Here is a 27947-nt window from a genome sequence, read left to right as displayed (position 1 = left end):
TATTATAATATTTGAGACTTTCTGAAAACTATTTTATTTACATGTAACCATTCTTTTCAATTTATATTTATACTTTAATGTGGTTACAAAAAAAATTCGGATAGTTTTTAAAATTACGTGTAACCAGCTAACCATTCCTTCAATTTCCTGATCATCTCTAAATTCTCTATCCCTATATACAATGTCTTTGCTTTCACCTGCTTTTCCCTATTATACAACTCTTCATCTTATTAATCCTCAACATTCTACAACTTTCCCTTTCCACAAAAACCTTAAACTCTCCATATGTGCATCTGCAGTTCCTATTCACCGGAACTCCGCTAATTTTCCGGTATCCGGTGAAGTTATTCGTCAAATTGCTGCTTCAACTGTCGTTTTTCTTAGTTTGGGTTCGACCCTTTTTGCCTTTCAGGCTGTTGCTTCGACCCGTTTTCCTACTCGGGTCGACCCGTGTGTAACTCGGGTGCAGGACCAAGAATCTAACGGTAAATGCTTTTTCTTGAAGGGTATTTTTGAGCTATATAGCTAGTCCCTCCGTTTCAAAATAAATGAGTTTTTTGAGATTTTTCTTTGGTCCAAAATAAAGTGAATTGTTCAAAGTCCAAGAGAATATTAATTAAATGTTTCCAAAGTTACCCTTCTTTTTACTCTCTCTGTTCACTTTTACTTTTACTTTTTATGTCGTTTAAGAAATAATAAATAAAGTATATAATTTACTAATGTGCTCATATTTCAATATCACTATGCATATATAAGTACGATATATGTCGCATCCAAGGGTGTGACATTGTGGTCAATGAAGTAGGTTGGGGACCATCATGTTTTAGGTTCGAATCTCATTGGAGGCAAAAATATTAGATGATTCCTTCTCACATGTCCAAGCCTTGGGGGATAGAGTTACTCGGTACGTGTGTTGTTGTAAGGTAGCAGGGAAGCCGTAAAATTAAGTTGTGAAAATGCAAGTACCTTGCCAAAGGTTTACCACTGATAGAGAGAGAGAGAGAGAGAGAGAGATTATCCATTCAAATGTTGTGTCATGTTGTATGGAAGGAAAAGAGTAATTCTCTAAAATGCGAGAGCAAGTGAACAGCAGAGTTGTTTCCGAGAACGTAAGTCTTATAGATTATGCTGTGGAAATGCAAGTACCTTATCTATGGTTTTTCCAAGAGAGTATCACTTTATCAAAAAGAATAAAAAGGTCAGCCCGAGAGTGAGAGAGAGGGGGGAAGGGAGAGGGAAGGAAATAGTGTGGCACCACTAGAGTTATACAAAGATTGGATTAGCTTTGTTATTTGGGTTAATTATTGCTATTGAGTTAGAGAAACATTAAGTTGTACATGTTAGCCCAGTTGTAGATATGGAGAGAGTAGACTAGACCTAATTGCAAAAGTGGGTACTGTTTGTTTCTTCTATATTTACTCTTTGAAGATAGTGTAAGGTTTCCACCCTTATCACCTCGATTATAGGCAACCTAGAAAGGATAGAAACTAATATACTGACATTTGGCAAAAGTTGTTCTGTTTTTCCTTCTCTAGTTAGCTTGATATTAATAAAGAAGGATGTTTATGTGGTCAACAGTTGGACCACTTCCATGTCAAGCAAAGTGTGTGGTGTATTGAATTCTTTTACCACTGCGCCATAGTATGTTCATGGTGTCGGATAATTCTTCGGCATTTCAGTTTTGTAGTCCATAAGAATCTTGTAATTGTGTAGTTATAGGAAATTGATGATACTGCAGAGGATAGAGACCTATATCATTTTTCTGGACATCCCATGGGAAAAAGAACGCATTAAGAATTGCACCCGTGGGTAGCCTAGTGTCAATAAAGTGGGAGGAAAATCATGAGGTATCAGGTTCAAATCTCAGTGAAGTAAAAAAACACTAGGTGATTTCTTTCCATCTGCCTAAGCCTTGGTGGGAAGAGTTATCCGGTACTTGTGTTGGTGGGAGGTAGCAGATATCCGGTGGAATAGTAGAGGTCTGCCCACCACCGTCATAAAAAACAAAAAATAAAAAGCACATTAAAAATTGTAAAACATGTAGTTCTGACTGGAGTTTTAAAGCTTCTTTTATGATATGCTTTACTCTAGTTTCTTTTTGCACATGACACTTCCAAATGTTAGTAGATGTGATGTTTTCTTTTCAACTTTGCAGATTTGATGTATGATCATGTGAACTTTTGCTCTCACACATACATTTGACTTTTATAGATATCTATTATAGATTGCTATATGGAACCTAAATGATGGGATCCATGTTTGCAATATCAAATTTCTTTTGCTATCTCATGGTTAATTCTCAATTTTGCTATCCCAAGGTTACTTGTAGATGGGCGCTACATGTGAAATCTCAACTTCAACCATGCAACCCAAACCATGATGTTTAGTGTGAAACATATGAATTATAATTGTTGTTATTGTCTAGTACATCTAATGTTGTTCTTCGTAGTGTTATTGTACGTTTCACTCATTCTGCATGCCTTCGATAGTATCAATATACAAATGTCTTGTGCTTGAAGATCTCGACCAGATTTTCTTCTTCTTCTTCTTCTCTCTTTCTCTCTCTCTCTTTATTCTTTTTATTTTACTTATGGTGCCATGGACTTTGGATTATGTAGGCACTGGAGTTGGAAAATCAGAAAATGGGGAGGATATTGATGCTGAAGAACTTCAAGCAGCATTTGAGAAATGGAAGTCTAAGACATATGCTTTGACAGTACCTCTAAGAGTTGTTTCTCTTAGTAACTCTTTTCCTCCTGTATGGCTCAAGGTTTGCTACTCTGCTCCATATCTCACCTTTTGACTTTCAGGATTTGATCATTTCAGACCTTGTGTGGTGTAAAGGTTGTCTTAATAAGCTATAGAGCCCGTTTGGATTGGCTTATAAGTTGCTTATAAGCTGTTTTCAGCTTTTTTGAGTGTTTGGCTGGCCAGCTTAAAGTCATTTGTGCTTAAAATAAGCTTAAAAAAATAATTGGGCCCATTTGACTTAGCTTATCTAAAGCAGCTTATAAGCTGGCAAAAAAAAATAAGTTAGACTACCCCAACTTATTTTTTTTAGCTTATAAGCTGCAAACAGCTTATAGACATAAGTCCATCCAAACAGGCTCATAGAGCCCGTTTGGATTGGCATATAAGTGGTCAAACCAGCTTAGAAGCTGTTTTTTGGTCAAACCAACTTATAAGCCACTTTTTTTAAGCTAAGCCAAACGGGCTCATAATACATATTTCTATATGTAGGATCAAAGAGAGCTTGTGATGTTATGTTGTTCTTCTCTTGCCATACTATTGACCCCTGTTTGGCCGACCGGTATTCTGCGCGCCACCAGTGTATATTATGGCTTTTGATCGCAAATTTATTGTATAATTAAAATGCTTCTCCTCGACTTCAGTTGCAAAAAAAAAAAAAAAAATCATAGTTCACTGGGCTTGTGTTATTTAATACTATGTATTAATAAACTGTTCCTGTTGTTACTGATATGATGAAAAAATGATATTCACATTCTCGAGTATGATGACTCTTTGTTCATTGATGTGTAGGATTTCTTGCGATCTCAAGGGAAGAGAGTGAAATTACGTTCTGAGTTTCGTCGAAGCCTACAAGACATCTTTCATGAACTTTGTACACCTTTAGAGAAAGGAAAAGTTAATCCTAAATCTGCTTTGGCAGCTGATGTTGTCACTCTTGGTGAAACGTGGCTCAGTTATGCCATTGAGAAGAGGTTAATTGAGCCGATGGACGGCGTAGAAGATCAAGATTGGTTTCAGAATTTAAGTGAGAAATGGAAGGTAAAAACCATCTTCTTTTGTTTGATAAGGAATTACATTTGCATAGATGTTGTTTTTCAGGTGTCAGTAGCATTCCAGGTGCTTTTCCTTTACCTTTCTCTTTCTTTTTCCTTTTATCATCTTCTAAAACGATGGTCTCCTTCTGAGAATTGCCAGATTGCCATGTTGAAATGAAAATTAACTGTTGAGGCCGAAAACTGAACAAGGCTATTAAATCTATCTTTGATTTGAAATCACACATGCCTTGTCTCTCAAATCAATAATTGCATGAGAATCCGTTCACTTTAATGCTAGGAAAATTGTCCATGTGATACTTAATGAAACCTTCTTAACTATTAGAAATATCTTAGATGAGTTTTACTTTGCATAAAAATATCTATGGGGTCTCCTATTTTCATGCCCGACTGTAATATGTGGCGGCAATCTATGTTGTTCGGACTCGGGTGTGGGTGTCGGATATGGGTACGGATCTAGAGGTCGGATTCGTCATGATCTAAATTTTAAGATTCGTGGATACGGATCCAGGTACGGATACGGGTGCAGGGATTCGGCAAAAAATAATTCAAAATTCTAAAAATAGAGTTATATAACCTAAAGTATGAGATATTATGTGGAAAACTTGAGGAGAAAATATTGATCAAGAGGAACGGTAGAAGATAAAAGGAAACAGAGTGACATAGAAATTTCTATATACAAGTTATTCTATTTTATTCGATTTCACCATAGCTTTTGTTTTAATTACATAAATTATTGAATTTGTCTGGAATTTCTCCCTCGATTTTGGTCAAAGTACCCAAAATTGGTTGACCAGATCGGGTACAGATCCTATCTCGCCTTGTGTGCCCACACATCTATCGCCACATTCTCATTTCCGCAACTTTCATCTTTTGGATGTGAGAGCTCTTGATTGCTCAACACTGCCCCGTACAACAAAGTCAGTCTCACAACCACTTTGTAGAACCTGCCTTTAAGTTTTGGTGGCACCTTCTTATCATACAACACTCCTGAAGCGAGCCTCTATTTCATCCACCCTGCACCAATACGATGTGAGACATCATCGTCAATATCCCCATTTTCTTGTATAATAGACCCAAGATATTTGAAACTTCCTTTCTTTTGGATGGCCTGGGTACCAAGCCTCACTTCCACGCCAGGCTCATGTGTCGTGTCACTGAACTTGCACTCCATGTACTCTGTCTTGGTCCTACTCAACTTGAACCCTTTAGACTCCAGAGTTTGTCTCTAAACCTCCAGCTTAGCATTTACTCCGCTGTGTGTCTCGTCAATCAAGACTATGTCATCCGCGAATAACATACACCATGGCACCTCACCTTAAATTTGCCGCGTCAAACAATCCATCACTAAGGCAAATAAAAACGGGCTAAGAGCTGATCCTTGGTGCAATCCCATCTCCACTGGAAAGTGCTCCGAGTCTCCTCCCACTATCCTTACCCTGGTCTTGGCTTCATCATACATGTCCTTGATCGCCCTAATGTACGCTACAGGTACACTTGTAGCCTCCAAGCATCTCCATAAAACCTCTCTTGGCACTTTATCGTAAGCTTTTTCTAGGTCGATGAAAACCATGTGCAAGTCCTTCTTCCTCTCCCTATACTGCTCCACCGGTCTCCTCACAAGATGGATGGCTTCTGTAGTCGAGCGCCCCGGTATGAATCCGAACTGGTTCTCTGAAATGGACACGCCTCTTCTCACCCTCATCTCCACAACCCTTTCCCACACTTTCATAGTGTGGCTTAACAGCTTGATCCCTCTATGGTTGTTGCAACTTTGAATATCACCCTTGTTCTTATACAAAGGAACCATCATACTCCACCTCCATTCCTCAGGCATCTTCGCCGTCTTAAAAATAACATTAAACAATCCAGCCAACCACTCCAAACCTGCCCTGCCCGCATTCTTCCAAAACTCCCCAGGGATCTTGTCAGGCCCGGTAGCTCTTCCCCTGCGCATCCTACGAACAACACCCTTAACCTCCTCCACCTTTATATTCCTACAATACCCAAAATCGCGACGCCTCTCAGAGTATTCCAAATCTCCCAGCACAATGTCTCTGTCACCTTCCTCGTTCAAGAGTTTATGGAAGTATGACTGCCATCTCCGTCTAATGAGAGGTTCCTCCACCAATACTTTGCCATCCTCGTCCTTGACGCACTTTACTTGATCCAGGTCCCGTGCCTTTCTCTCCCTTGCCTTGGCTAGCCTGAACAACTTCTTATCCCCGCCTTTGTCCTTTAGTTCAGCATATAGGTGTTCAAAAGCTGTCGTTTTTGCCGCCGAAACTGCTAACTTTGCTTTCTTTCTTGCAATCTTATACCTTTCCCTATTCGTCCGCTTCTCCTCATCATCTTTGCTGTCTACCAATTTCACGTACGCCACCTTCTTTGCTTCCACCTTCCCTTGGACTTCTCCATTCCACCATCAGTCCTCTCGTCGCCCACCATGGCGACCTCTCGAGACTCCCAGAACATCTCTAGCTGCTTCCCTAATGCAGCTCGCCGTCCTATCCCACTATGTTGCTCGGACCCTTCACTTTTGCCGCCGTACCCGTGTCCGACACGACACGACACGGGTTTGGGTACGGAATTCGTGTCGGATCCGGTCAATAGAGATCGGATACTTTGACCGAAATTCATGACCAAATTAAAGAAAAATTTTGAGATTATGATTTCTCAAGATAACAAAAAGTAGAGATTTGAAGACATGAGATGGCATACCTTCAATATTATGTAGAAAATTTAACTAGTTTCTCGGAGCACACAGTCTAGCACCTAGTAGAATGGAAGATTGAATCACATGTCTGGTACAAACTACATGTAGGTGCTTCCACAAAAAGCTCTCATAATCTAGGCATATTCTTGTAGCTATATTATTAGAATTTTGAATTATTTTTGCCGAATCCCCGCACTCGTATCCGTACCCGGATCCGTACCCACGAATCTTAAAATTTAGATCATGCCGAGTCCGACCTCTAGATCCATACCCGTATCCGACACCCGCACCCGAGTCCGAGCAACATAGCTATCCCACATACTGTCCGCGTCCCCCCTACTCTCCCAAGCCCTCATAGCCATCAACTTCTCTCCCATCTCCTGGGCACTCGACAAAGTCACACTCCCCTACCTGATCCTTGGCCGGTCATCCACGACCCTCTTCTTCTTCTTCTTCTTCTTCTTCTTCATAATCGCCAAATCTATCACTAAGAGCTTATGCTGGGTCATAAGGTTCTCACTCGGAATGACCTTGCAGTCTTTACAAAGACCTTTATCCTCTCTTCTAAGGAGCAAAAAGTCTATCTGCGTCGCAGCCGTCGAACTACGAAAGATTACCAAGTGCTACTCCCTCTTCGGGGAAACTCGAGTTGGCTGCCACCAATCCAAAAGCTTTAGCGAAATCCAGAAGTGAGACTCCTCATCCATTCCTGACTCCGAAGCTGAAACCTCCATGATCATCATCATAACGCCCCGAGTTTGAGTCGATGTGTCCATTGAAATCTCCTCCTATGAATAGCTTCTCGGTGTGCGGTATACCTCCCACCACTTCGTCCAAATTCTCCCAGAAGTGCCTCTTCTCCTCCTTGTCCAAGCCTGCTTGTGGCGCGTATGCACTAATAATGTTCAAGATCAACCCTTCCACGACTAACTTAACCGCCATCATCCGGTCATTGAACCTCCTAACCTCTACGATGCGCATATGCTCTTTTGTTAGCATGATGTAGAAAGTTGAGTGCAAGAAATAACACACCTATCACTATTGGAAGGCGTGGAACCCTCCCTCAACATAGCGGGTCCCGAAATTGGATCATAGGGGGGAAGAATTGTTGCATCTTTGCAACCAAGCGTGTGCCCTAATAGTCAATGAAGTGAGTTGAGAACCATGAGGTCTCATATTCAAATCCCAGCGGAGGAAAAAACGCTAGGTGACTTCTTCCCATATCTCCTCGCCTTAGCAGACAGAGTTACCCGGTTGGACGTAGCATACCCAGTGGAATTAGTCGAGTAGACACCATGGTTATCCAAAAAAAAAAAAAAAAGATAGAGAGAGAGAGTTGTTGCATCTTGTTGACCTCACCTGACCTCACACAGGAGGCACTTTGTTTTGAGAACGAAACCATTTTGTTTAAATATTTTATTTAGATGGTACCTTACATCTGACCAAAATATTCCATGCCTTCTGGTAAATTATATATTACTGAACTGTCTCTTTGTGGAAAAAAGAATAAGAACTTGTCTCTTCTATAGTCCTGTATTGGAAGCATCAACTTATTTACTTTGGCATCTATCTTGTACTCGGATCCCTTTGATATTTCCCTTTGACTTAAAATAATGCCAGGTATATTTGCGCAGGAGTGATGAAGGGAAATTGGATTCTAGTGGTAGGATATGGGCAGCTCCATATAGATGGGGAAGCATAGTGATAGCTTACAAGAAAAGTGAATTTCAAAAGCGTAAAATGGCTCCGATAGAGGTAACTTGTCTCTGAATCAAGAGTGTCACTTTTAAAGTGGGACCATGAGGCCTGATGCTTTCCTTTTATGCTCATTGCTTGCAATTTTAAATTAAACATAGCATTAACAGTATTTTCTACTACTTTCTTTTGAAACTGTTCGTCTATTGACCTTAGCTCACTAGGCTTTCATTGAAGCACAAACACCTTTATTAAGGCTCTCCTCTCAATGTCTAACAGAACATTTTCAAGACCCTTATGATGAAATTTCTAAATTAGTTTCTCTTTTTCTACATGGGGATGCATCTCCTTAGTGTGATTCTCACATGTAAGCTAATGGGCTTATTATGTTGCAGTAATTACTGTTCTTTATCCTTGTTTTCTGCTTTCCTTCTATTTTTGTGTTCTTTTCCTTTTTTGTGTGTGTTTCCCCACTTTTGATAGAAATCAATAGGAACTCCTTGAACAAACATCCATTAGGAAGTTCTTCAATGTCAAGTTCTTGTCTTTTACACCATTTTCCTTGTTAGCATCTTGTGTTTCCTTCCAACATTTCTTTGATAAATCCCCTTATTGTTGAATGTTGTTCAAATGAATATATGAATTTTATGTGGCACCATTCAGATTTCAAGAGTCAAAACTTCTTAATTTTGACTGTGGAATCGGACATAGAATCTTTAAGTTTTACGAAAGAAAATTTACATATTTGGAAACTACGTAAAGAATACTATACGTCAAAATAATTAACAATTCAAAGTATTTAAAAGGAATACGAAAAAATTGCGGTCAAAGAAAAACTTGTTTGGCTCTCAAAATTTGAACGGTGCCACATAAGTTGGGACGGAGTGAATCTTACTCCTTCCCTTTAAGCTATGTTATATGGATTCTTCATTTGTCTTTGACATGCTCGTGTTGAACGAGTGTTTAGATCCGAGTGTGTTTGTTGTTAATGGCATCTTCAAAATGTTAAACTCTGTGTCAGCTAGCTTACTCGGGGGTTGTAAACCACCTATGCAGGACTGGGCCGATCTATGGCGACCTGAGCTTGCTGGAAAAATTTCAATGGTTGATTCTCCACGAGAGATTGTCGGTGCAGTGTTAAAGTACATGGGGGCATCATACAACACAATGGACATGTCTGAAGTCGCTGGTGGGAGAGAGGCTGTGCAGCAGAATCTTGCATCACTTGTTAAACAGGTAAGTTAAGGAAAATCTTAGAAATTATCAAGGCTTGTGCTTATGAAAGGTCGATTTTGGGGTATGTTTTCTGTTGTTTGAACTGATGAATTTCAAATCTGTGTGGGTTGTCCTGTCTGGGGCGATATATGTTTCCGAATCTTCCAGTAATGCATGAGCTGTGAGTGTTTCTTTATTTCTATTAAAAAAAAAAAAATTGTCGATTTTGGGGTATGTTTTCTGTTGTTTGAACTGATGAATTTCAAATCTGTGTGGGTTGTCCTGTCTGGGGCGATATATGTTTCCGAATCTTCCAGTAATGCATGAGCTGTGAGTGTTTCTTTATTTCTATTAAAAAAAAAAAAATTGTCGATTTTGGGGTATGTTTTCTGTGGGGCGATATATGTTTCCGAATCTTCCAGTAATGCATGAGCTGTGAGTGTTTCTTTTTTTCTATTAAAAAAAAAAAAACTACAAAATTGTCTGGAAGAGGAGCTGAATCTGTAAGGATGCGGTATCCAAATGAATAAGGGACAGGGATTCAAATTATTATGTCCAACAAAAACTTTCTGGTGCCACCTGAAATTTCCTTGCGGACATGGCACTACTAGACAACAATTCCAACTTTTTAGTTATGGTGCGTGTATATGATGCCATGAACCTGTTGATTGAATTTCATTAGATGCATCTTTGTATAAGTTTCAGAAAAGCTAGGTAGGGTGAGCCATGAACGCAAAGATTATTAACTATCCATTAGTCTATTACATATTTCCTGCCAAGTAACATATGTGCAGCTTTATAATTTCCTCTTACTTTTCAGGGTCATGTTTGTTTCCTTCATTTTTAGTTTTCTTGTGTTGTCACGCGCTTCAACGTCATAGTTTTCCTTCCCAATATCTAAGGCCCACTATTGGATATTTCAAATGCTTGTAAGAACGGAGTACTTGATTATTGGAAAGAATTGATTGATTGAGTCCTTATCTTCTAATTCAACAAATGCTAGGATTTCAAATGATATCGAATATTGACTGGTTTAAAAATCCTTTGAAAGTGAATTCACTGATGTTAAACTTTTGATGTGAGACCTCTATTTACATGCAAATTAACATTTGTGCGCCAAATGCATGGAGATTTTGTTGTTGTTGCTCAGTATTTGGATATCTAATTTTTTAAGGGTTTTTTCCATTTTTGTCCATTAATTACGGGCGCTACCTGAAATATACAAAACCTACACACTAATTATGTATGTTGTATGTATTATGTATATTATATGTACATTATACTTAATATGCATAACGTATACATTTTCTGGCTATTTTGTAAATTAGATTACCAAAAGGCATTGGGCTGTAATTATCTCTCTTTGTTTAATCTCTCGGCAGGTCCGGCTATTTGATAGTCGCCACTATCTTAAAGCCTTTGGAATCGGAGTTGGAGATGTATGGGTAGTTGTTGGATGGAGCAATGATGTTATTCCTGCTGCGAAGCGGATGTCAAATATTGCCGTCATTGTTCCCAAATCTGGTGCAAGTCTGTGGGCTGATTGCTGGGTATGTCCGGAATTATCTCCCTATCTGTACATCCTAATATTTCGTCGAATTTCTTTTTTAATTCTTCTTCCTTTGAATCGATTTTGTTAGTCTTATTCTTTTGGGTGCACTCTTCAGTTTTTGGAGTATATGTGTCCAGACAAGAGTCGAATATCTTTAAAGTTTTATGAGTTCTGAAATTTTAAAAGTAGGTTCCAAACACGCTTAACTAATGTCCCTTATCTCCAAAAAAAAAAAAAAAAAAAAAAAAAAAAAAAAACTCTTAACTAATGTGAAGTTGAATAAACAACCAAGTGTAATAAAAACTCTCCTTTTTGAGAAAGCAGACAGAGTCTAGACAGAAGAAAAGAAAAATAAACGCTTCAATCACAACAACATAGTTTTCTGTTTCTGTCAGAAATTGCGTCGTTCTCCGACTGGTGAAGGTCTTATGTCAGATTGCTTGTCTTGTGCTTCATGAACGCTTTGTAGTGATAGTTCTGTACATGGATTATTCTCAAATAGATCCTTTCCCCTCCTCTGGTTGCTGTTTCTTAAAGACCCTAGTATGACCTTTGTGTAGCACTTCTTTTCCTTTTTCACAAAGTTTTGTTCGTTGTAGTTGTTAAATCAGACTGAATAGATTCGTGGACTTAACTATTAAACCTCTACAACGTGCTTGCAATAGAGACAATTTAAAGTAATATGTATTACAAAATGCAGCTAGTATAGAGGTTTATTTTAGACGGGATCATTTCTTCTACAAATAACGTAGTAAAATGTCTCTATCAGGCAATACCTGCTGCTTCAAGAATTTCAACTGATCAAATTGGAGGAAGAGTTAGAGGGCCATCACCAGTAGTTCATCAGTGGATAGAATTCTGCTTGCAAGATGAAAGGTTCAAAGACGACGTTGTCCCAGGTGCTTCACCTAACGCCCTTGAACGGGCCCCGGTTAAAGTCTCCGAAGAGCTTACAAAGGGTAGACCAAAACTTGAGACAAACCTCATTGCTGGAGTCCCTCCAGCTGATATCTTGGCTAAATGTGAACTGATAGAGCCATTGCCAGAAAAGGCATTGTCCGAATATCAGTGGCTAATAAATAGTGTACAGAAGCCGGAGCGTTCTCTGGTGGAAAGCCTAAGGGGTCGTATTTCGTCATTAGTTCAAAGCGTTCTTCCGAAAGTGCAGTCAAAAGTTGCCTGAAAGCTATTCCATCTTTTTTAAACTTTTGCCTGAAAGCTATTCCATCTTTTGTAAACTTTCTGCTGTTGTGTTTAAACAACTTAGTCGAACATTTGTAATGGCGCATAAAGTTCCTTTATGTGTGCTTTGTTTTCCAATATTTCATGTATTTGCAATTACATAACAAACTTGACTAGTTTATCTACTTAGATTCAAATAGGGAAAGATCTTTATGATAAACACATTAATGGTTTTTGAATCACTAATAGAATTTCTTTTGGCTTGCCTGATCGGTGCCTCTTCTCATCGTATCTCTTCCTATCTCTAAATTCGAGTACGACGGGTAAGGGGAAGGGGAGAAAAGCGGGGACAGTAAAAGTGTAATTTACACTCTTTCTTTTGTCTTCTCTATTGGTAACACTAGATTAAAAGTCTTCTAGTTACTGGATTATCAATCCATTCTTGTTTATTTGAATATTCAATGGCAGTGATGGTGGCTTAAAACTCCCCCAATATAAAGGTCATTCATAAATATGTTAATCAACACATTCTCAATGTTTAGAAAACTTTCGCATATGATCCCAAGTTGATAATGCCCAATGATACTTTAATATCTCCACTTCACCAACATTCATTCAAAATATCAGATAAAACAACATCCACAGAAACCATGACTTTCAGACAACCCATATATCAATTATTGTGGTTAATTACAATATACACAATGAGATCAACCTCCGAAAAGGTTGAACGCAAATCAATTCAATCATTTCATATACAAATACGTAAGCAAAAGACTACAAAAAAAAAAAGGCAAAAAGGAAGATACAACAAGAAAAGAGGGATTTGGTTGCCCATACCACCCGTACAAATCCCAATACACCCATGAAGAAACGAAAAAGCTCGATGCAGAGGGAGCAAAAATGATGAAATTAAAATTTAAAAAAAAAAAAAAAAAAAACTAGGCACACTGAACCCTATGATGCTAACTGGCAACTCAGATTTTGAAGAGTGATGGCAGTAGAGATGGCCTTTTTCTTGGTGGCAAATCTGCAGAAAGAATGACTAAACAGAGTACACTGCTAATTGTTGCAGATCTTGATTCTCATATAATGCTTGTACCATTCTTCAACTCCACATTAAATTCTCTTGTAATTTTAGTTACAACCTTCATCAGAACTCGAATCATAGAAGTCGCTGGGGGAAGGTGTCATGACTTCAGATTCAAGAATCTGTACAACTCTGTGCATGGTGGGCCTCTCCTCAGGATTCGAAGAGACGCATTGTGTAGCAACTGAAAGCAGCGCATCCAAGCTTTCCATCTGTACCCGTTCACAATGTGGATCAACTATCTCCCTTTGTCTACTCTCAGTAGCTAGATAATTCAACTGCAATATGGATAAAAGACTTGAGATAGAATACAATAACTCAGAAAGCCAGGTTTATGATGAAAGGGATAATTACATTTTTGGGCCGCTCAAAAGAATAATAGCCATCAAATGAATAGGTTTTGTATGTTAATTATAAATATACACATATACATACTGTATACACAAAATATACATATAATATACATAATCAGTGTATAAATTTTATATATTTTGGCTAGCGCCCGCAATTAGTTCAGCCGACGGGCCAAAAATGAAAAAAACCCTTTATGAAATGCAGGTCCTACACCTGCCTCGGACAAATCACTTCAAGTAATAGAGCTCTTTCTTTTTCCTTTTGGGGGAGGGGGTGCCATTGCCCATAGAGAAATATGCAACTCTTGTTTGCTTTTGATATGCAGAAAACTGAAGTTCGTAACAATATGCAAATTAATTATATAGTGGAAGCTCTAACATGGTATTAATTTCATATGATTTGATCAGCTCCATAAACAGAAACAATTATTCTTTAAATTGATCAGCACTATGTACTTGGGTAACCAGCATGGATATGAGACTGACAGTTGTTGATATCAAAGACTTAAATTTCCTTTCTAGTCAAAATTAACATAGTTTTGTACTTCATACACTAATTCCAAGTACCTATCTGCCAAATAACATTTTGAGCTAATTGGATAAACCATCTCTAGTGTATATCTGACATCAATATTTCATTATGTTCATCTACATGTATTTTCACATATCAACAACTGCCCTTCTAGCCACTGGAGGCGAAATATCTATACTGCAGCAAGTTCCAAGAATTAAGTTGAACAGGTACAATCTTCATACATGTGGAGAAATTACATCTCTGATTTGTGGTTCACAGTTTCAAATAATGAATTGAGTGGTTATTCATTTTTTAATTTCCCATCATATTTCATTTCTTATTCTCAGAAACTTCATTTCTTAAAAGATGAGTTTCAGTTGCACAACTTGCATCTACTATTTCTCCTATTAAAATTTCCTTGTATAATAACATTTCTTAAATATTATCTTTCAACTCCAAATAACCTTTTACCTTGACAGTAAATGGTCACCAGCAATTTGACTTTTAAAGAAGGGAAAGGGGGCAAATATACCCCTCAACTTTGGGAAATAGAGCAGATATACCCCTCGTTAAAAGAGTGGTGCATATATACCCTCGCCGTTATAGAAATGGTGCATATTTACCCTTTTAGTTAACAGACCTATATTTTCTGAATTAAAAAATTAAATACCTGATTTTTTAAATTAAAAATTACCATTTTTCATTTAAAAAATCAGTCCACCCAACATTTTTTACCCTTCCGACCAATGGGTAAAAATATAGGTCTGTTAACTAAAAGGGTAAATATGCACCATTTCTATAATGGCGACGGTATATATGCACCACTTTTTTAACGAGGGGTATATCTGCTATATATCCCAAAGTTGAGGGGTATATTTGCCCCTTTTCCGTTTAAAGAATACAAGTTATCAACTGTCCAATGGAATGTCAGGACTCAGAAGAAAGAGAACATAAATTTGAATAAATTCAGGCAACAAGAAGTTAGTGGCATAACATACCCAGCCAACAATGTTGAGGCCCTTCTCAATGAATGATGCATCAGTGGGCCGCTTCCCGCTTGCTACTTCAAGAACCAGAACTCCAAAACTATAAACATCGGTCTTTTCTGTAGCTCTACCGCTCTGCATGTACTCTGGAAAATCAAGGAATACCAAGACGTCACATAAACAACAGAAATAAATCAACGGAAACAACAGAAATGCATCAGTTAAATCTGCATCCGCCACACGTGCATCCCATATGTCGCACGTATCTTGTGCATCGCGCGTGCATTCCATGCTCATAGATATTCGTGTGGGTATAAATCACCTCAGAGTTTGTACAATATCAGGCATCTCCATAACATGGAAAAGAGAACTAGATTCATTAAGAATAATAAGTATTTTACATATCTGCTTTTCTTGGAGATTAAAAATAGAACTTCTATAATATAAAATGATGCAGCAAGACACACACTCATCGCATCAAAAGCTATATTTCATGTTGTCTCCCAAAGCCCAAGATAAGAAGCTTCCATATTCAAACCATCCTCTCAGCCCCTCTGTTATTAAAGTAGATCTCATATTTTCTTGTTGAGACAAAGGAAAAGATGTACGGAAAGAGCAAAAAGTACAAACTGTCGTGTACTTCAAAAAGAATTGAAACTACAACCTCACAGGGTCACAACTATTACAATCAGCATGAACTATTCCCGCATACTTATAGAGTTTTGAAATGTTTGCAAGTTTCCAAAATTAAAGGAAGAATATATATGTTTAATCATGTGTATACCTGGAGCCAAATATCCAAATGTGCCAGCTACAATGGTTGTGATGTGAGACTCCTCATCCTCCAGCAGTTTGGCCAGTCCAAAATCAGATACTCGAGCCTCAAAATTTCCATCAAGCAAAATGTTGCTAGACTTTATGTCTCGGTGTATTATTCGAGGCGAGCAATCATGATGTAAATATGCCAGTCCTTTTGAAGCTTCCATGATTATAGTCAACCGTGCATCCCAGTCCAGTTGCTCAGATCTCTCTATATAGAACATCAAAAACTTTTTATCATTTTGAACTGGAAAAGCCTATTGAATTCTCGACTCTTAATAGACCAACTACAGAAAATCCTCAACAGCAAGAGCAATGTAACAAGTCAGAAGAACTAGCTTAGGATATTCATCTTTTTTTTTTTCTCTTAGCTTTTTACCTGCAAAACAACAATTTGTAGAATTGCATGGGCAACTTACATTCAGATCTTCACATGGTTTCCACTTTCAAACAAGAACGTAAGGTTGAAATTCCATTGTGTTTTTTAACATTGTGATGGCACGTTAATTTTAATTGTGATGTTTCATTCTTTTGAAGCCACTATACTACCAGTAACATGTATTTGTGTTATTTTCTGAAGACTTGCAATTTCTCTTTAATTTTAGTATGAAATATAATTAGCTAAACTTCAATTATATTGTCATGTCTTGAGTCCCTTTTCGTTGTGCCTCTCTGTATATGTCAACTAACCCACGACCGTAAGTTAGCTGACTTCTGAAGGCAAAACCACATAATTTGAAGTTCTACATTCAAGGTTCTATAGCAATATCACAAAACATCAATGACACCCCAAGAAATCCATCAGAGTGCCATCAACTTCTTGTCGCTCAGTTACCAAGTTAAACTTTATTATCTCCAAAGATATGCACATTAGACTGTTTTGTGTTCCCTCTCTATTCCTTTCGGTTTTGGGGGATAAAGTTGGGGAAGGGAGAGGCAGGAAAGAACACCACAGAAGTACCCTTGTCTACTAGTTAATTTCACTCGTATAATAGACGAAACAAATAAAATCTTCTACGATTTCCTCCCAGACTAGCGCCCCCCCCCCCCCCCCCCCCCCCCCCCCACACACACACACAAAAAAAAAAAACCTCCCCTCTCTTAGTTTTATGAGGTAGAAATCTCTTCAAGCAGGCAATCAGTGCTGATTTACATATATCTAGAGCTGCATTACCAAACAGGACACGTAAAGCACAAAGCATAGCAATCACATTGAAAAATCATACATAAGGTCATTTCTTCTGATACTGCTGTTGCGGCATTCCCTTCTTTTCCTGTTATCATCTCCTAGCGACCTTTTTCTTTTTTTCTGAAATGTTATCATCTCCTACAGAATCTCAGACCAAATCTTTTATGGTTTGAATCAATGAGAAGACCAAAACAAAGGAATCACCTATCAATTATCATCATTTCTTTTAATGGTTAAGAAGATCCAAGACTAAATATGCCTATATCTGAATATAGATTATTCAATAATTTCTTGAGGCAAAACCCCGTAAAAATTGTATCTCCTCCTCCCAAGTGGGCTGATCATCTTAAATTATCATCAACTACAAATAGATGCACAACAGTCACGAAGGTAAATTATGAAACCTCACTGCTCTTACAACCCTTGTCCCCTTAACCCACTAGCTCAACCGGTGTGGCATCAATGCTCCCTTCTTTTCCACAGTAAGTGTGACAAATTTGTGAAATAGATAAAAAAAATAGTATATAGCAAAGAAAGCTCCAGAGACAATATTCAGAGCAATCACAACTTGGGACAATGGAGCAGGACTCTATCATCTACAGGGAAGTGTCCAATAATTTCCACTGTTCAAATGGCAACTTGCTACTTTGGCTCTGTTTAATATTACTAATTTTATGGAGATCATATATTAGAGGCTAGTGGTAGTGCCATTTAACTGCCATCGACCAGCATAACCTAAGGTAGAGTGAAGAGCTGTGTATGGAAAACAGCCAACAGCATTGCACAAAGATTACTGAAGATTGCAGCAAATATCAACCTTACATTATTAGAGGCAAAATGCCCAAAATATTGCCACTACTACCAGTGTACATGCTAAATTCATAAATAAGCATATATCTTCACCCTACCATAAGCAGCAAGATAATTAACAGTCGAAGAATATCTCACCATGCAGAACTTCATCTAAGCTACCGCCGGATAAGAAGTCATATATCAACAACTTCGATGTTGGACAATTGCAATATCCTCGCAAATTTACCAGGTAACGGTGCTTGATGCTTCCAAGAATTTCAAGCTCTCTTTCAAAAAATCTATCAAATCTCTCATTTATCTTATTAATTCTTTTCAAAGCAAACACGTTGCCATCGTCCATTGCAAGCTTGTAAACGGTACCAAATCCCCCAGAACCAATTATGTGTTCTTCATTCAAAGCCTCCAATTTTTTGATGATATCCTCCGAAGAGTAAGGCAAATCTCCATGAAACATCACTGAATTAAGAATTTGGATAATAAATCAAAAGGATTCGATGCAATATTCAAAAGGATTAAGGAAAAAAAAACTTCAATATAGTAATTTCTGCATGGGTTCTCGACGAAGACCTGCACCAACATCCACTTCGAGGACTCTGCCGTCATTTTTACCCAGTTTCTTATAGAGGAAACATCCCCAGAAACACATTAGCGCCACCAATAGCAGTGCACCAACAGTTGCAGAGGCACTTATGAGTAGTCGACCAGAATACTTCTTCTTATTTACGTTTTCCGCTGAAAAGATTGCAGAAGAGATGTTACCCTGAACCACAAGAAAGAAAGAGAAACAGGAAGAGTAGAGAAAGAAAAGAAGTGGAAGAGCTACAGATCCAACTGAACATGTCATCAAGTTACATCTCAATAAGCACAGGTATAAGAAAAATAACTAAACCATAATGTAATGCTCTTAACACATTTTTTTATAACCGAGAAATTCGCGCGTGTGGCAACACGGTGGATAATAGACCCGCCCCTCTACCCTTCTCCACTTAATTGCCTGGTTTTTCAAGGTTCAAATTTGTGATGCACGCCTAACCTACACATCACATGTTGCACTTACCACTGGATCAAAGCTTGGGCGCTCTTAACACATTATACATGTACATAATACTACAAGCACATATAAGTTATCTGATTTTACCATTAGAAGTACAAGGTTTTGTCTTGGTACAGGAAAAAGAACATTACTAAGCAAATATCTCTTAAATATTCCAGTCAAAGCAAATATTCAGGTGAGTAGATATAAGAAACCAGATAGAACTTCAAAAAAAGGAGAATAACTGATATTTTGAATGTAAATGGTCATGCAGACGAGTATTAAATAAGTAAATATTAATGGTATGTGTTGCTTTTCTTGATATAAGAATAACTGAAAGATGAGTTCTGATATTTCAGCAGCCAAAACATTAGAAGGTACCCTTGACCATGTGAGAAACAACATCTATGTAGATATAGATATACATATAGGTATACAGCCTCTTAAAGATACAATGTAGAGCAACTTAATATCTAACAACGACTTTACAACGGACCCATCTCACATATTTACCTGAAAATGGGGGCTGAGAAGATGTAGGACCTCTAGCATCGCATACCACATTAACTTGTTGGCCGCACAATTTACGATTTCCGATAAAGCTGTCGGAAGTTAAAAAATCCGAAAACGATGTATTAACAAAGTGACAAGTGCTCAAGTTTCCATTACCATTGTAAGGTCATAATTCATATCAAGGCAGTCACTCTATGCACATGAAATAGAAACAAGGTCTGTACCAAATGCTACCCCAACGATTCACTTTCCACTCAGTCATAGACCTATTTAACTGATGGATCAGAAAAGAAAAATGAACTGGAGAATTACACCTAAGTTCTCAAAATTATCTGAGCATTGACTACAATTTCCTTCTATGTATTTTGAACACAAACAGTTGGAAAATAAGGCATGATACAGGTACTTAACGAGTTTTCGATAATAGAAAACCTCGTCTAAAGATCATATAGACAGGTAGTAACAATAAAAAGAACTAAAACTCTAGAAAACTGACAAAAACAAAAACAGTATATATAGGTATTCTTATGGTATTTACTAAATAGATGGTGAGGCAGCATTTCATCAGGAAAATGATCAAGAAGAACAGACCTTGATGCTTTGACAGTTAAATCAACTCAGTATAAAGAACTTAGAACTTTTGGACTTACGAATCATTTCCAAAGTTGGCAAGGCGCCCCTCACTAGGTATTGGCCCAACCAGAAAATTTGTTGACAAGTTGCTGTAAACATTAAAGAAGAATATTAACATGAGAGGTCCAACCCCACCCCACCTAAAGAAGATTTAGATTCATAGTAAAGTTAAGTTCTAGGGCACTCACAAAGAAACAACATTAGTCAGCTTCCCAAGAGATGCTGGGATATTTCCACTGAGTGAGTTACTTGAAAGATCCCTGCCAAAGTTAATAAACCAACATCAATTTGGTTAAGTTGTAGGAGCACTAAGTTAGTTTGATTATCATGTCATATGTCCAATTGAGATAGCTCACATACAATGAGCAACAGATGAATTGAACTTCCCAAATGATTTTTAAACAACCCCCCCCCCCCCCCCCCCCCCCCAAAAAAAAAAAAACGTAGAGATCGTTTCTACATCAATTTGGTTAAACTGTAGAAGCACTATCTAAGATTTATAATTATTAATTAAGGTAGCTCATAACATATAATGTCCAATAGAAGTGCCCAAGTGATAAAAACACAATCAGAAATCTTATCTATGCAAAATTAAGCTATGAAGCTCGGACTCTTTAAAAAAGTTGACAGGTGCGTGTCGAATCCTCCAAAAGTACTGGATTTTTAGAGGATCCTCCACGGGTGCGATAATATTTTTGGAGAGTCCGAGCAACATAGAAATAAGTCAACAATAAACTGAGCGTCTTATTTTGACATGTAAAGGCGAGTTTATTGATGTCCAGCAACAAGGTAATGAACTCAGCATTTTTTAGGCAATGGAAACTCAAGGTGAAAGGAACACTTTTCTTCGTCTTGAATTTTGTGGATAGTTGAATTAAGTTTCCTGTCCCTTCCCTCGTAGACTATGATCATGGACCAAACCCGAAGTCTTGCTTTTGCGATGGATAGCTGAATTGAGTTTCCTGTTCCTTCCCTCAAGAGTCGACTAAATCATGAACCAAAAGCAAAGTCTTACTTTTGTGATGAAAAATATTATCCAATTTGTCCACTTATCTCCAAAGTCCACATCCTTGAGAAGATTAACTAAGAAAACCCAATTGACATGGTCGTATGCTCTTTTTTTTTTTTTTTTTTCCCCTCTTTGAAAAGGTCACAGTTGTATGCTCTCAATGTCCAATTTGCACAAGATGCCTCATCTGCCAAGTCTTCACCTCAAATCTAGATACTTCACAGGATATTAAAGTTGCATCAATGATTTACCTACCCTTTATGCTAGCAAATTGTATCAGTGACAAATTTGCCTACAGATCTCTTCAATCTTTTCAGTCAAGGTATTCGGAATTATCTTTTATACACTTCAAGTAAACTAAATAGCCTATAATCTTTCAACTTGCACCACTCTATTCTGGAATTAAGGTTTAAAGCTCTTCCCAAAATGTCCATACAGATGAAACTGAATTATGGCTTCACAAAATCTTTTCTTTCAACATGTGACGTATACTCTTAGATTTAATTAAAGCCTCACCCATAAACTTCAATTCTAGAAGGATATGGATCTCATCCTCCTCGTGGAGGTTGTTGATCTTGACATCTTCCACTAGCCTATTCTAAATTTCTGCCATCTGAGCAAAGTTTATCCTACTTTGATATCTTCAAGATTCGTCTGATTGGTAAGTGCCTTTTCTTTTGACTTTTAACATTTTGTATGCAATACTCTCCCAACCTTTACTGTGAATGATGTCTGGAATAATCAGTGCAGATCTTCTGTACTCTTATATCATTTATATTCTCACGAATATCTGATATTTATTGAAGTTCTAGAACATATTACACCAGAAAATATAAACCATACTAGAAAATTTGTGCCTAGTCAAATAGTGCCACATATATTGAAATGGAGGGACTACTATTCCAGCACTAATATAAAATGTTGAAATTAAGAATAGATGAAAGACAGTTTCTTTATAAGCTTCCCTTTTAATAAGTTGACTTGACCAATGTTTATGGGCATGCTCAGCAAAAGAAGCTTACAGTTTCTCAAGCTTAGATAGGTTCCCCAACTCATCAGGAATCACTCCGCTTAAATAATTGCCCTGCAGAGATCTGCATTAAAGATATTAGAAGTGCCTAAAATAAATTAGTCGGGACTGGGCAGTATATTGATAAAGATTCAGAGCAAAATGTATGAGCAAAAAGAAATATCCCCCGAATTTTCCTGAACATTTCAGAACTGAAAAGATGACTTCAGATTAATACTATACCAAAGACTGTATACTCTAGCATTAGTGAAAAACTGTATGCCTTTTTCAGTTGAACTGCTCAAAGTACTTATTGACTGAAGTCTGATGTTTAATCCTAAACATCTAATGATACGTGGATGTTTAAGCATTGCAGAATAAAATATCCCAATAGTCATTTTGAGCAATCCTAAACAGGGTTTAAACTAGAATTTAGTTCTTATAATGAACAATAGCAGTATATTAACGTACTACACGGGCGCATCAAGTCCTTTTATTTTTCAGTTGCCTTAAATATTTTGAGCTCAACACAACTCCAATCTTTCTAAGACTCATAAAAGGCTCGATCTAATTTTCTTACAATCCTATCAAGTGCAAATTAATCATGTAAAACAAGTTGGAAACTTACTTTTCACCCAAGTGCTTAATAGTGATAAACTTCAGAATCTTGATAAATCATATAAATAATAAATGGGAAAATTACATCCAATGCCTTTGGCTGATCTAGTTTATAAAATATGACCAAATGTATAGGTTTTGTATATTTATATGTATAATATACATATTATATGTATACAACAAACAACAACACACTGGGTATGTTGTTGTTTGTTGTATACATTAATATACATACCTATACATATAATATACATAATCTTTGTATAGGTCTTGTATATTTCAGCCATATTGGTAAATAAGTTTGGCCGAACTATACATATTGGTAAGTTTCCTTAATAAAATATGCAAGTTACATCAAACAACTACATTACACTTACAAAGATTTGAGCTCTGTACAATTTCCCAATTCAGGGGGTATATTCCCATAGAAGTGGTTGCCATGAAGAGATCTGCATCTTCATACGTGTTATTAACATAGAAAAACTAAAATCAACATATAAGAAAACAGGAAGGGAAACATACAGAAACTGCAAATGGTCTAGCTTCCCAATATCTGACGAAATAGGTCCGCTTAGCCTGAGATTAGGGAGGATCCTGGATGATTCAATACAACAATCACCTTTAGCAGCTCAAATGAGATAAACTTCCGCATGCAATTTGCAACACAGGGAAGGCAAGTGGAAGTTTGATGAAAATTAAATGTATTAACATTCTGCTAATGGCAAGAAGTAGCAGAGAAGAAAGGTAAAAAGAATCTGCCATAAATAATGTCAAGCAGAAGGAAAAAAAAAATCAAGTTCCTTATGAAGAAAGAATGGCAAGTTAAATGGAAGTATCATGAAAACTAATACAGAAGAAGCTGAGAAGAAAGGTAAAGAGAATCTGCAAGATAGAACTACGATTAATAATGTCAAAGCACAAGTGCACCAAGCGAACTGAGTCCAGCATCTAAGTGGAGAAGGATAGAGGGACGGATCCATCATCCCAAAGATTCGGAAGTTGCGGTTGGCACAAAGGTTGGCTCCAGACAGATTTTTTGGTCATCAAATAAAGTAATAATTATTTCAAAGCACAAGGAAAGCAAGTGAAGGTCCTTCCGACTAAGGAACTCTAGGAAATCAAAATCAAAAAAATGAAGTTCCTTATGAAGAAAGAATGGCAAGTTAAATAGAAGTATCATGAAAACTAATACAGAAGAAGCTGAGAAGAAAGGTAAAGAGAATCTGCAAGATAGAACTATGATTAATAATGTCAAAGCACAAGTGCGCCAAGCGAACTAAGTCCAGCATCTAAGTGGAGAAGGATAAAGGGACAGATTCATCATCCCAAAGATTCGGAACTTGTGGTTGGCACAAAGGTTGGCTCCAGACAGATTTTTTGGTCATCAAATAATAGTAATAATTATGTCAAAGCACAAGGAAAGCAAGTGAAGGTCCTTCCGAGTAAGGAACTCTAGGAAATCAAAAGAACTTCTCAGTTTGCAGATGATCCAGAATTCTGTAGCAAGGACACTATCCAACAGAATCTGCTCGACAGAGTAGAGGTCCTGGTATATTCAACCAAGGCATTGCTACTCCCCACCATATACTACAACAAGGTACACCATGCAACAATTTGTCTACAAGGGCAGAAGATGAACCAAAAGATGATTACTTACCAACCAAAACAGAGCTGAACTACATGAACTCTAGCCCAAAAGCTACTTTCCCCAATAAACATTCCAATGGTCTTTGTTTTAAGAAATATATAAGAATGGACTTCTCTCACATGTTGGCAAACTCGTAACAATGGTTACTCATTCTTCTTCTATTGTATTGAAAAGATAACTGTTCTTTTAAAGGGAAAATACTAGGCTCATTGATTTGAAGAGAATTAATTCCGTTGATGTCTATGAAAACAGCATATGGAGTTACAGATTAATTTAGCATTTGGAAATATTTTCCCCAAGTCTTTGCAACTTCAATAATTGTACATAGTTCAAACATTGATAGAAGCCTTGGAAGGAATTGGCCGCTTAAAGATTCAAAATTGTCAATTTTTTATAAGTACAATAATTTAAAACTGGCATTGTGGAAAAGCTATTAAGAAATATCGGGATGAATGTAATGAGGTCAGGTATTTGACAAGTATAGTCAAACGGCTGTCAAAGCGTCAGCCCAATGCAAAAGCAAGATACCTACCACAAAATGCAGTAAAAAGCAAGATAAAGAAAATACAAATCTCAAATTCAGCACTGCATTCATCTTTTGAACAGAACAGTTGCTGATCAGATCTACAAGATAACAAAAATCCAATAGCAAGGCAGAAATTACATGACCCCAAAGCAGTCACAATCAACAGAGATAAACAACTGCTGAAGTTAATAGGACAAGATTTCCTATCAATGCAGATAACTTTCTAAACACATTTGTTTTCAAAATATTTAATTTGACCAACATCTCGAACGAAGACAATACCACCATACAGACGATTCCGATAATATTACAGCAAATACTCACAAGGCTATAACTCTCTTGGACTTCAGGTCACACCGCACTCCTTTCCAACCACATGGATCAGCATCTTCTGGCCTCCAACGAGTAAGAATAGAGTCTGAACCTGGTATTGCGGTCCTAAAGCTATCAAGTGCTTGACCTGCAAACATATAAAAGTGTGCCATTTATGGATTTACCTAAACCATACGGACAACTCATGAAAGAAAACTGAAGACAAGAGTACACAGTGAAGACCAGAGTAACGCTATACCATCAGGACTGAGGGCTTTTACAACTTCTATAACAATGCAAAGTAACAACAGCTCCTGAAATTTCACATAGAAGCTGCCCATCTTGGCACTGGTCGAGCATAATAATCTTACTAAAAGACATCTGATACGCCAGGCTGCGCTGCACCTCCCTTGGACATACAGTTGACAAGTTGATGACACCACAGAGAAGCCAGCAAGGAAAGATAGAATGCTCCCTGGCGAAACAGAAATCCATCAAAAGGCATTAACAAGAATCTCGTTATGATCAAGGAAACATGACAAGATTTGAAGTGAAGAGGAAGAACACATTTTTTAAAAAAATAAACGACAATAAATAGAGGACCAAAACCAGAGATAATTCTCAAACATAATGCAGAATGTCAGAACCTACTAAAGGGTCGTCTGATTCACACCTTTATCTACAGATTTTTATTTTTTTTTGGTTGGGGGGGAGGAAGGGGGGGGGGGGGGGGGGGGGGGTCACTGCAGACAAATTCATTGTATTAAACATGTCCTCAGGGCTTGGATACATCATGTTAAAATTACTAAATCCGGTGATAGTTTGGCATATTCAAGGAAATGGGGAGATTGTTGAGGATGTCCCCCGTCGTATTGGAGTAGGGTGGATGAAATGGAGGCTTGCTTCTGGGGTATTGTGTGATAAGAATGTGTCGCTAAAGCTTAAACGTATCTACATAGTGGTGGTTTGATCAACTTTGTTGTATGGTGCAGAGTGTTGGTCAGTTAAGAAAGCCCAAGTCCAGAAGATGAATATAGCAGAGATGATGATGCTTAGATGGATATGTGGGTATACCGAGAGAGAGGAGGTGTGAGGATGCGCCACTAAGGAAGTGTGAGAGGTTGGCCATCGCCGGAGTTAGGAGAGGTAAAGGTCGGCCGAAGAAGAACTACGGAGAGGTGATTAGACAGGATATGCCACAGCTTCAACTCACTAAAGACATGACCCTAGACAGGAAGGTGTGGAGGTTGAGGATTAGGGTAGAAGGGCAGTAGGTAGCTGATTGTTGTCGCACTTTAAGGGGGGAGAGGTAGTGGCTTATTAGTAGTATTTTTATTCTTCGATGAGTATTACTATCTATTGCGCATTTTCGTTATATCTTGCTACTTTGCTGTCATAATTTTTGTATCTGCTTGAATTTCTTTTCTTGTATTTTCCTTTCCTTTCTTCCTTTTTTTTTTCCCTTTTGAGCCGAGGGTCTTTCGAAAACAGTCTCTCTATCCCACACAAAGGTAGAGGTAAGGTCTGCGTACGTCCTACCCTCCTCAGACCCCACTTGTGGGATTCTGGGTACCTTGTTGTTGGCGATAGTTTGACATAACTTCTCAAACATTATACAGAATGTCAGAACATATTAGTGCTCGAAAGTAGCTTCAGCAAATTTTGCAACAGGGCCAAAGTGGTCAACTCTAGACCACCAGAAGCAAGTTCAGCTGAGAATGCTTCAATTCAATGATAATTGAGTAAAACAAGAGTGTAAATACAGGGAGAAGAACATGTATTGCAAACCATAGAATAATGCACAACTGTTGAAGCACACAGTACAACTATCTCAGAAACTAAAACACTGAATTCCACATAATAATGGAAGCAAGTAAGCAAACCCCAGAATAATGCACAACTGTTGAAGCAGACAGTACAACTATCAGATAATAACACTGAATTTCACATTAAGAATTGAAGCAAATAAGCAAACCACAGAAAAATGCACAACAGTTGAAGCACATGGTACAATCAGATACTCCCTCGGTGTATAATTTGTTTGTCCGTTTTTAACTTTGACACACGGGGTTTTAAAAAGTTAATAACCACTTTTGAATCTTGTCTTAAATTTCCTTTAATTAAACATGCCACGCGTGGAGAGCCGCCAAAAAAGTAAAACGGAAAGGAGAAGTAAGATGGCTTATAAGTTGCTTATAAGATGTTGTTTCAAGCTTTTTGATCAACTTAAAGTCATTTTGTGTTTAAAATAAGTTCAAAAAAATAATTGAGTCCATTTAAAGCAGCTTAAAATAGTTTATAAGTCAAAAAAAAAAAAAAGTTAGACTATCAATTTATTTTTTTATTTTTTTAGCTTATAAGCGTATAAGTCCATCCAAACATGCTCTAAAACTGAATGTCAGGAAAAGAATGGAAGCAAGTAAGAAAAATTAGTACCTGAAAAAGAATCTAGATTTGATCTGCAAGTGAGTAACAGAAGCTCATTTTAGCATAAACAGAGAGACAAATAGAGAAATATAGAGTTGTGAGCTGTAAAGTTGAAAGTATGCAGAAAATAGAAAGAAAGAACAAAAGAGAGAGAGAGAGAGAACACTAAAAGGGAAAAGGGTTGGTTTCTCTCTCTAATGTAAGCTCTTTTGGCTTTGCTTGCTAAACTCAACTCTTGGCTGTTTAGTAGAGAATTTGGGACTCTGAAAGAGAAACTTTTTAGAGAGAGAGA

At 37.6% G+C, this 27947-nt stretch overlaps 2 protein-coding genes across 3 annotated transcripts; one reads left to right on the top strand and one right to left on the bottom strand.

The window, feature by feature from the left end:
- The first annotated feature begins 106 nt into the window (after positions 1-106).
- Positions 107-13104, top strand: LOC132609595 (uncharacterized). Its single transcript, XM_060323655.1, has 7 exons — positions 107-485; positions 2619-2770; positions 3541-3789; positions 8140-8274; positions 9271-9450; positions 10812-10979; positions 11751-13104. Exons 1-7 carry the CDS (start codon positions 182-184, stop codon positions 12162-12164), a joined length of 1602 nt encoding a protein of 533 aa, XP_060179638.1. The 5' UTR covers positions 107-181; the 3' UTR covers positions 12165-13104.
- Positions 12819-27947, bottom strand: LOC132609594 (LRR receptor-like serine/threonine-protein kinase FEI 1). 2 transcript variants are annotated; one of them, XM_060323653.1, is made up of 14 exons: positions 27665-27947; positions 25488-25703; positions 25241-25376; positions 23265-23336; positions 23120-23191; positions 22138-22209; positions 20295-20366; positions 20124-20195; positions 19474-19562; positions 18495-18659; positions 18063-18383; positions 15891-16136; positions 15119-15252; positions 12819-13531 (listed from the first exon to the last, which is right to left on the bottom strand). In XM_060323653.1, the coding sequence occupies exons 2-14, from the start codon at positions 25567-25569 to the stop codon at positions 13301-13303; spliced, it is 1764 nt and encodes a 587-aa protein (XP_060179636.1). In that variant the 5' UTR covers positions 25570-25703; positions 27665-27947; the 3' UTR covers positions 12819-13300. The 2 variants fall into 2 exon arrangements, with proteins under 2 accessions (XP_060179636.1, XP_060179637.1); XM_060323654.1 differs by having other exon boundaries at positions 25488-25699.

The sequence above is a fragment of the Lycium barbarum genome, chromosome 9 (genome assembly GCF_019175385.1).
Source record: "Lycium barbarum isolate Lr01 chromosome 9, ASM1917538v2, whole genome shotgun sequence".
Lineage (NCBI taxonomy): Eukaryota > Viridiplantae > Streptophyta > Magnoliopsida > Solanales > Solanaceae > Lycium > Lycium barbarum.
The sequence above is the reverse complement of the archived record's forward strand: the minus strand, read 5'-3'. Positions and strand labels throughout refer to the sequence as shown.

Coding starts and splice junctions, on each gene's coding strand:
- LOC132609595 (XM_060323655.1), top strand. CDS start 182: ATGTCTTTGCTTTCACCTGCTTTTCCCTATTATACAACTCTTCATCTT. Junction 2,771..3,540: donor TTCCTCCTGTATGGCTCAAG/GTTTGCTACTCT, acceptor ATTGATGTGTAG/GATTTCTTGCGATCTCAAGG. Junction 9,451..10,811: donor TTGCATCACTTGTTAAACAG/GTAAGTTAAGGA, acceptor ATCTCTCGGCAG/GTCCGGCTATTTGATAGTCG.
- LOC132609594 (XM_060323653.1), bottom strand. CDS start 25,569: ATGGGCAGCTTCTATGTGAAATTTCAGGAGCTGTTGTTACTTTGCATT. Junction 23,192..23,264: donor CTAGACCATTTGCAGTTTCT/GTATGTTTCCCT, acceptor ATGAAGATGCAG/ATCTCTTCATGGCAACCACT. Junction 16,137..18,062: donor CTTAGATGAAGTTCTGCATG/GTGAGATATTCT, acceptor TGTTCTATATAG/AGAGATCTGAGCAACTGGAC.